This window comes from Sinocyclocheilus rhinocerous, unplaced genomic scaffold (genome assembly GCF_001515625.1).
Source record: "Sinocyclocheilus rhinocerous isolate Xijiao unplaced genomic scaffold, SAMN03320098_v1.1 scaffold1, whole genome shotgun sequence".
Taxonomy (NCBI): Eukaryota; Metazoa; Chordata; class Actinopteri; order Cypriniformes; family Cyprinidae; genus Sinocyclocheilus; species Sinocyclocheilus rhinocerous.
In genome coordinates this window covers 1,060,311-1,070,390 of record NW_015638974.1, presented here as the reverse complement: position 1 = coordinate 1,070,390, position 10,080 = coordinate 1,060,311, and the positions used below count along the sequence as shown (strand labels likewise).

At 36.5% G+C, this 10,080-nt stretch overlaps 1 protein-coding gene and 1 pseudogene across 1 annotated transcript in view; both read right to left on the bottom strand.

Moving 5' to 3' along the window:
- Positions 1-751, bottom strand: part of LOC107750466 (dynein heavy chain 6, axonemal-like) — a 51,010-nt pseudogene extending 50,259 nt beyond the window's left edge.
- A 1,655-nt stretch (positions 752-2,406) lies between these two features.
- Positions 2,407-10,080, bottom strand: part of LOC107750465 (lysine-specific demethylase 4C-like) — a 16,648-nt gene continuing 8,974 nt past the window's right edge. The window contains exons 11-22 of the mRNA XM_016565834.1: positions 9,043-9,479; positions 7,927-8,038; positions 7,518-7,699; positions 7,207-7,426; positions 6,166-6,242; positions 5,992-6,047; positions 5,752-5,860; positions 5,335-5,523; positions 4,185-4,355; positions 3,844-3,963; positions 3,656-3,748; positions 2,407-3,161 (exon numbers count right to left, since the gene is read on the bottom strand). Of these exons, the coding sequence (XP_016421320.1) occupies positions 3,000-3,161; positions 3,656-3,748; positions 3,844-3,963; positions 4,185-4,355; positions 5,335-5,523; positions 5,752-5,860; positions 5,992-6,047; positions 6,166-6,242; positions 7,207-7,426; positions 7,518-7,699; positions 7,927-8,038; positions 9,043-9,479 (1,928 nt within the window). The 3' untranslated portion in view covers positions 2,407-2,999. The remainder of the gene's footprint in view (positions 3,162-3,655; positions 3,749-3,843; positions 3,964-4,184; positions 4,356-5,334; positions 5,524-5,751; positions 5,861-5,991; positions 6,048-6,165; positions 6,243-7,206; positions 7,427-7,517; positions 7,700-7,926; positions 8,039-9,042; positions 9,480-10,080) is intronic.

Below are 10,080 nucleotides of genomic sequence, written 5' to 3'. Positions count from 1 at the left end.
CTAATTTGCTGCTTATTAATAGTTAGTAAGGTAGTTGTTAAGTTTAGGTATGGAGATCTAAAATATGCTCATGCAGAATCATTCATTAATATGAACTTTATAAGTACTAATAAACAGCCAATATGCTAGTAATATGCATGCTAATAAGCAATTAGTTAATAGTGAGAACTGGTCCTTAAAATAAAGTGTTACCAAACAAAGTAGCCAAAGGTACACTGACCCTATTGGTATTGAATTTGTCTTATACAAAAAGAAAAGAAAAGAAAAGAAAAGAAGAAAATTCACATTTTCTCCTTCAGGTGACACCATGGTTAAGATGTCATTAGTGTACTGTATTTTGTGACCAGTCTCGCCCTCTCCAGGGGTAAGCAGGGCGAACTCCAGCTGGGATATTGCATCAAAACACTTCCTCAGATGAGGCTGCACTTGTCCCTATTTTACCCAGCACTGGGTTGTATTTAACCCAGCATTTTTTTCATGGTTGAAGAGCAATGACACACTAGCCAACCTCCCCCACCTTTTCTCGCATGCTCTCCTCGTTCTCTTTGAGACAGGGCACCACGTTGTTTTTTGGTAGTCCTTTCTCCAGCTGGCTGACATGTTTGGCAAACTTGTTCACCTGCCTGCTCAGCAATTCTGCATCCAGCTCATCAAACTTATTCTGCATCAAAGAGATAATTGTCCATTTGACATTTAGAGGACACTTTCGTTCAGAATGGCTTCCAGCACACTGTTTGCAGGGACACTTCATCTGAAGCTATCTAGCATAAAGTGCCTTATTTAAGGCCGTAATTATGACAAGCATGAGTATGTATCTCAGTAACACTTCAGTTGCTGTGTCCCTGCTCCTCAGTACTTTGGAACTGGTCTTCAACCTTTGGATTAGGAGATTTTCAAGTGCTAGCGATCAACATAAAGTAATATACTATACAGTTTAAAATGAGATAAATCAATAAATACCATATTATCATGATGGGTGCATACTGTGACTGTGATGGGTGCATGTGATTTCAGCAAACGGGGCTTCATTACATCATAACTGTTTCGAAATGCTTCGAAATGTCAATGGTTCACTGCTAGGGGGCGATGTTTTCTGTGAACCCGCAAACCCGTGTCTATATATTGTTTTTATCTAATCTCAGATAAGATTTATAAAATGTCAACATTTTAAAGACACATTTGTATAATAAAAGGAAGAGTTTTAGTTTTTAGTCTCTTATTGGCCTGCTTAGAAAAGTTCTCAGCATTTATTTGAAATATAAATCTTTTGTAACGATTACAAGACAAGTACTAAGAACAAGTACTAAGAGATCAGATCACACATCAGCTGCTCAAAAAAATGTGCCAGTGAGACGAACAGAGCGCGAGCGCAATCCTGTGACAGTCACAGGCGGTAAATAGTGGAGCGCGTGAAGTAGAGATGCCAGGCACGAACACTGTTCAAGGTCTCCATTAATTCCTGCTTGTAGTAATTTAATGTGTATATATTTTGAAAGCATTGAATCGCTATAGAAATCGCGATTCATTCGATTCTTAGCTTTTTTAATCGATTACTTTCCGAAATCGGCGATTCACGATTCAAAAATACATGTTTCAGATCGATGCATTGCATCGTCGGGGTTTGTAATCGATGCATCGAGAAAACGAGTGAATCGTTACACCCCTAGTAAGTAGATAATCTAAAACTTTCCAATAAAACTATATGCAGACACATCGTTTTTTTTTTTTTTGCTGCAATTTTATGAGTCCATAGTAGCCGATTCAGCTCATATATTACAAAGTTATTTACATTTACATTTAGCAGACACTTTTATCCAAAGCGACTTACAAATGAGGACAATGGAAGCAATCAAAATCAACAAAAGAGCAATGATATGCAAGTGCTATAACAAGTCACAGTTAGCTTAATGCAGTACACCTAACAAGTTTTTAAAAAAAATCATATAATAAATAAAAGCAAAACAGATAGAATAGAAAAAGAATAGAGCAAGCTAGTGTTAGAGGCCTTTTTTGCTTTTGTTAATTGTATAATAAAAAGAAAACAAAGATATTATAAATATTATTATATAATAATATTGTATATCTATAATAGAGCATAAATATAGTTTACATAAAAAAATATATATTTTGGCTGAAAGAGGTATTTGCAAATTTTAATAAAATGTTGTTTATAAAACTAACTCTTTATTAGACGTTAATAATATACAATAAAATTTTATTCGTAATCTGTATATTAAATTAAAGTAACTTTTTCTTATCATATCATTCCAGGGCAACCCCTTCACTCTGGTATCAGCTCACTCATTGGTTGAAACACCCAGTTCAGTAATCAGTGAATTGTTGACTCGAAAACCACATCTGGCACCCGATCATGCAAGATCATCAAAAAAACAAAAAACAAAAAACCTATCCTATTGATATTGTGAGCTATATTCAGTAGATTTGCATAAATCCATATCAGCTATATAAATAAAAAATAAAGTGTAAAGCATTTCATCAACTGAGGTCAAGGCACAGATCACAAAGCAAACATCTCTTTAATCTTTTCAACAGCTGTAAGCACCACATAGAAAAGAAAAAAAAAAAAAGCCCAAATAAATAAAAAGATGGAGATTTAAAGTAAAAGGTGACATGTGCTTTGCTGGACATCAGTAGCAACTTTTTTTTATTTGGCATTTATACCATTTTAAGCTCAATGCTAATAGTGTCAGTGACTAGGAATGGTGCATGACACAAGACAAATCATTTACAAAACAAGCATGCAGGTGAAATTAATCTCAGCAGTGTTGGGGAGGAAATTACAAGATTACGATGCTACAGAATATCATTTGAGGCTAGAAAAACCTCTGAAATATAACAGGAAAATCTTCTAATTTAGAAAAACATTCTTGTCCCTGACATATGAGACCACAGTATTTCTGTCACTTTTAAAAATCATGATCTCGCTGATTTACAATCTTCAAACCCCCCTTGTTATTTAAGGGCTCTGCATTCCTCCATTAGTTGGCTTTACTGTGTGTCTCTGAGATCCTGGCGAAGGTTCGAGGGCTTATATGTGCGATATAATCCGTCTGGAAGCGAGAATTCGGTGTGCGTCGCCTTTTCCTTTCACCTTGTGTGGTGAAGAACGCATCCTGGAAACGCATGCTGGACGCCGTGGACTGCAAAGCACACATATACAAAACAACACTCTTGAAGAAAACCACAAAAGGTCAAGTATTCGCCGACCGCAGTCGCATTCAACCAACATATATAATATTTTGAGTAGAAGGTATTAAAGGGATAGTTCACCTAAAACTAAAAAAAATATTTTCCTTACCCTCATATCGTTCCAAACGTCTTTCATTCATCTTCGGAACACAAATAAAGGTATTTTTAATATTTTCTCATCATTTTTGTCCATTGAAAGACCAAGAAATCACAATTTTCAAACTTAGTCGTACGAGTTCTTCTCATGAATCGAGCGGTTTAATCCAAGTCTTCTGAAGAGAATACTAAAAATTCTGAAGAGAAATATAAAAATATCTTTATTTGTGTTCTGAAGACAAAGAGTCTAATTGATTTGGAATGACGTAAGAGTGAATAAACGATGAAAAGAGTTTTCATTTTTGGGTGAATGAGCCTTTTAAAGAAAGTTCGGGAAGTGAGAACTCACCAAACGACCTTTGACCTTTTTGGGCAGGTCTTCATCCAGTGTGTAAATGTCCTCCCTCTTCGCCAATACTTGGGATCCATCTTCAAATTCCACCTACAAACAAGAACACAGGACAAACCATGGCTGATTATTAGGGTAGCAGTAAAGCAGCAGTACTTGAGAGAATATGACTATGAGTGTGTGTTTACCTGGTACATATATGAAGTGTTAGAGCCAAGGTACTTGGCTCCATAAAAAAGTCCATCGGGCCACTTCACCTGAACAGCCTCCCCCACTTCAGGAGGCCCAAGCTGGGAACAATCTCTGCTCTGCGGGGTAAAAAAAAAACCTGATTTCTCTCAGATGTCCGAATGCCAAACTAAAAACATAGTGCTTATATACACCGAACTTTGTGAAAAATAAGAGGCTGACAACTTTGTAAGCATATACTGTATTTTTTGTATGACATTTTCATGCTTCAGTTTACTGCAAACACGCCACAGGATATTCATTAGAACAACTAATGGCTAGCAGTGATAGAAACACTCACCACAATGTCTTCAGGGAATGTATCATTGCTGAATGAGCCATCATCGAACATGACCTCATAGAATGTTTGGGCCGTGACCTGCGTAACACGTGAGCTGTAGTAACGAAGATTTTTGTGTTTGGAGATCACCGTCTGGCCCACTTCTAATTCACTTTTGCTGACTTTCAATTTCTGGGGGGGAGAAAAAAATGTTGATGATAATGGGTCAATTGTATGACATTTTCTCTGTCTGGATTTTTATTAATTGAAAAACAAAATTACATGCAATTCATATAGTCATTGACATGCCACTTTTCAAAGTTTTCAGATGTTTATTAAAGTCAAAAAGTTGTGCTTACACTACTGTTCAAAAGTTTAGGGTCAGCGAGATTTTTTTTAAGTGACCGTGAAGACTTTCTATTCAGCAAATAATCCTGAAAAAAAAACATTTAATTGCAATTTCCACAAAAATATTAAGTTTTCAACAAATGGTTATTGAGCAGCAAATCAGCATATTAGAATGATTTCTGACAGATCATGTGACACTGAAGACTGGAGTAATGATGCTGAAAATTCAGCTTTGAGATTACTGGAATAAACTACATTTTAAAATATATTCAAAAAGAAAACAGTTATTTTAAACTGCAATATTTCACAATATGAATTTTTTTATTGGTTTTTTTTTTGTAAGTTAATGCAACCTTGATGAGCATTAGATAATTCTTTCTTTAAAAACTTACCTACCTCAAACTTTTGAAGGGTAGTACAAGAAGTTTGGTATCATTTTTTAAAAAGACAAAATCTTTAAAATGAAATCACAGTAACTAACTATAATGTAAGTCAGTTTGTCACGTGACGAGACCACCATAAAACAGAAATGCATAGCAAAGTCAGGACCCCTGTAGAATCCCATGACTGTAGTCTATATCAAGGTCAGTAAGTGTCTTTATGAGACTTTTATGAGATGGCAAGGTTTTCAAATGTCAAATGGTATAACCCTGAAAAAAAAAACACAATCAAAATCCATTTTAATATTTTTTATTTGTAATTTTTGTTTAAAACAAGCCTTTTTTGAAAAAAACTATTTTGAAAAATATCTATTCATAGAGTATGATATGGTGTTCTTGTTTTTTGTTTGATGGTTAAACACAACTTATTAAAATATACGCACAGCACTGTAGCTCCGTGACTGGTGCCTGTGACAGGTGATGAAAACCACATACGGCCAATCATCAGGCTCCATGGGAACTCCAGCTGCGTGTGCACAGGTGACATGGAAAGAGGTTGGGCAACGACCACATGAGCACTGAATACACGCGCCAGACAGCCTCTTTATCCTGTTCCGGCAATATATACACTTCTACAGAGAGAGCGAGAGAGAGAGAACGATAGAGTACACAGATGATAACACATAATAGAATAAAAGAGCAGTGTAAGACACATTCATTTTAGTTTTAGTACTTCATTAGTGTGTCAAAAGACATTAAATTGCTCAGCTTTGATGGGCTGTTAAGACTTTTGCACTTGTTTTGCAATTTCTACTGTCTACGAGTGTGTGTGTGTGTGTGTGTGTGTGTTTATTACTCACCAGTTTATATCTCTGAACAGGTATAGCACTGATGTCAATAGGAGCTCTCTTCACCACATCAATGAACTTCACCTCAGGGAGACCCACAGCACACATCACATGCGCCCATCTATAGAATGCATAATATATGAACCACTTGAAGCATTCACTATTACTAAGAACACTAGCCTGACCGAACTCTTATTTGAAATACCGGAGAATGTGTGTTAAAAACAACAACATACTCAATCAGGAGATTACCTGTCATCTGAGGTTCTTTTTAACGCACCTCCCCTCAGGTTACACAAAGAGCATCCCTGGTATATAACACACAAACAGACACAGTCAAACATTTTTAAAAAGGCAAGCAAACATGTAAGTAGTCCATAAATAATGCTGATGCAGAAAACTGTGAATGTTTGAATTATTACGTACAGCTGCCAGGTCTCCGCTCACACATCGGTCACATGTCCACACTGGGCCGACATCATGAGCAGCAACACCGTAGCAACCTGTGGACCAATCAAACCAAACTGTTATATTCTCCATTACGCCAAGCTATGTTTTTTTGTGTGTTTACTTAAGATATACATTTTTAAATGTATTAATACATTTACTCAATTATGCTTTCTAAAAGGTCAGAAATCATGAGATTAGTTGCAACAATTTTATTATATTAACAGCCCTATTTTAAAATTGATTTGTAACAATATTTATTGTAAAAAGCAGGATACAAAAAAACAAAAAAAAACAAAAAGAAATAAAAATGTTTCCCCTCCAGCTTATACATCTAACATGGTGAGCAGAAAAATATTATCATCTATTTAATACAAAGTAAAGTTTTTCAAATAATATTATAATAATTAGATTAAGTAGAATGGCAATTCAAAAGCCAATTATTTAATTTAGTAATTAATTTAAGTTTAATATAGGTTAAAATCATAGTCAAACAAAAAAAGAAAAAGTAAATCAATGACCAATATTTTTGTCATATAGTACAAATGGTTCTTTATACAGGAAATTAATATTTCATAATTATTAAATTATTAATTATTAAATAATTAATATATGTATAACTTAATATATTAAAATATTTAAGGTTTTAAATTTAATAAGGTTTTTTTAAAAAGAAATTAACACTTTATTTAGCAAGGATGTATTAAATTGATCAAAAGTGAGAGTAATGACTTTCACATTATTACAGAATATTTCTGTTTTGAAGAAGTTCTGTTCTTTTGAACTTTTTGAATTTTAAGAATCTTGAAAAAAAAAAAAACCTATCACCACAAAAGTATTAAATAGAGTATTAATAAATAAAAGACTTCTTTAAAAATCATTAAAAAAATTTGAATGGCATTGTAATTTAATATTCAGTTTTTAGTAATATTTTATAAAGGGGGTCCACTGCCAAGCAATCATCATATTTGGGTTTTTTTCATGTGTTATGTGTGTTGTTGAGAGATCTCAGTGACGTACTGGCATGAACTTGAACACAGCAGCTATTGCAGGCCACAAGAGGACTGGATCCATCCTCCTCCAGCAGTGTGTTCAAGGGACATGGGCCCTCCTGGTACGCAAAGCAAATTTCAGGGATCAGAGGTCGTGATGTCAAGCTTGCCTCCTGAGAACATGACCCCTGAGACTCTGTGGCAGTACTCGTCAAGACATCGTGCCTTCTCTCATCTAAATTATCAGGCTGTGAGAGCAAAAACAAGAGTCTGAATTATGCGTGTGTCACAAAGCACATATGCACAAATCAGTACATAGTATCTGTCTACATCAGTTACCTGACAGTATGGCATGAAAAGGGTGCAGACAGCACAGTGTGGAGCGCTTTTAGCTGCAGTCGTGTTGTACTCTCGTTCATACTGAAGATGAGCTTTTCTGTGTTGCCACAGATGCACTAAAGGCTTTGCCCATTCCTCAGTTTCCGGCTCCTCTTCTTTAGTCGCACACTCCTCCATAGTCTCTGAGTCACACACACGAATAAATATTTACTCTAAGGCCGTCATGTATGATTAATTATAACCTGACGCAGCTTCTTAAAAGCGCATGTGTGCACGGTTTGAGACACTGAAAAACAGCAGGACACAAGAGCCAACGATGTCAGTCTGCATGTGTACATTCTTCTTATAATACCTATTCCTAATTGTAAGTTTATTGCTCATAATAAAATGAAAGCGGTTAAACATTCACCATCATCGCTGGCAGCCTGCTGTTTCACAGCACTTGGCACTGCTCTTGCCGTGGGCTTTCTGAGGGGGTGACGCCAGCTCTTGGTTGTCTTCTTAACAGTTTGCATATGATACTGTGAGAGCAAAAATAAGAGAGACAAAGAGGCGGTCAGTGAGAGAGATACACTTTCCAAAAACATAAAATACTGTTGCAACCTTCATTGTGCATGTGTGTGTGTATATGAAGAGTTCATTGGCAGAAACAGAAACAGAAAACGTGTTTTTTCATTGTGCATTCCAATTAATCTCAATCAAACTGCAGTTAAGTTATTTTGATTAGGTAAAAAAATAACTAAAAACTGAGTTATCTGTTTTTGCAAATAAACTCTTCATATATAGTGTGTGAACATTTATTAATGCTTTGGCATCGTTAAGCTTCGTTAACAAGGTGTTAAGGTGTGAACAGCAATTATGTGAGTGCTCTGATTTAGGTGTAGTGTAAAGAAATTTTCACTGGATTCACAACAGGTGTAAATTAATATACAATACCATTCAAAAGTTTGTGGTCAGTAAGATTGAAAAAAATTTAATTGATACTTTTATTCAGCAAGGATGCATTAAACTGATCAAGTCACAGTAAAGACTCACATTGTTACAAAAGAAATTGTATTGTTCTGTTTGAACTTTCTATAGATTAAATATAAATAAACATAACATAAATAACCAAATATACATAATTAAAAAAAACAATAAATATGAAAATTATGTGAAATTACAAAAAAACAACAAAAAAAACATGTTTTTAAGCCCACCAGGTGTCTATGTTTTTTTGCATATGTGATTTGAGTTGCTTAAATTTTTTATGCAAAATTTACTTTAGGTTTAGTTAAGTTTTGTTTATCTAAAAGAAAAATGACATAGCAAAACAAAAGCCAATCAGAACACATTTGTTATTTAACATTCAGGAAAAAAATTTGATTTTACTGCAGACAAGTTCATCCAGTATCAGATGATTAAACTGGAAACCAAGTGATCAGCAAAATGTCTTGTCACCCCGGTCAAATGCTGATTGTGACGGAAGTTCAGAACTATATAGAATAGGATGTACTGCTTGTCATGGTGTAGCACCAGAACTCACTGTACAGACTTCCCCAGGCTCCAGGCCCGTTTCCACATACTCAGGGTCACTCATGGCATTCTCCTCACTGGATTCACTGCTGCTGTCAGCACCTTTATCTCCTGATTCACACCAATCAGAGTCGCTCACAGACCCATCATGCTCTGACTTCGCACATTCGTAATACTCCTGACCTTTGAACTCTTCCTCCTGAGGTTCCTGAGAGCCTGCCTGCTCACCGAGCACACAAGCTTTAGCTGGTTCCAACTCCACGTTCTGCTGCTTCAGATCCGGGGGTGCGTTTGGAGCCATGTCTGCACCAGAGCACTGCATGGGAATGGGCTCCAGGTTGGTCCAGGTCTGAGTGCATGATGAAGAGTTTGGGGAATCAGGGAACTTTTCTTGTTGGAACCCCGATTCGGACCACATGGTGTAGGGCAGCGAGTCATGAGCATAGTCTGTGAGACTGCTCCCACCTGTGGTAAGACCCACTACCAGCTCGGGCTGCAAGCTCTCAATGAGCACTGCGGGATTCTGGGAGCTGAGGTTTTTCCAAATGGTGAAGGTTTTGGACTCCATGAAGGAGCCCTGGAAGGATGTGAGAGAGCTTGACTGCTCTTCAAGACTTCTTTCTACTGAGTTATCGGTCATTTCAGAGTCTCGAGCGTCCATTAAATCCACATCTGCTACGGTAGAACATTGTAAAATACTCAGAGTAGTGATTTTAAACTGTGAAATGGACTCATTTTGAGTGTTCTGGTCTGCGGATGGTACGTGTTCATGTCCATCCTGTTTGGATTCCTCTGGTGGCCCCCATTGTGGAACCAAGGAAGGAGATGCTGGTTTTGCTCTAAAGGTGTCTGAGATTGAGTTTTGTGATTGGCTTACACCTTCTTGGAGTGCAACAAGGGGCCAATCGAGACAAGGTCTTTCAGAATAAATCCCCACATCATCTGTTATAACAGGAGGCGAGTGTGATTTTTCCAGATGGAGAACAGGTGCATTATTGTTCGGAGTGTGAGGTCTGTGATTTGTGGTGTCGGGTCGGACAGCGAGAGT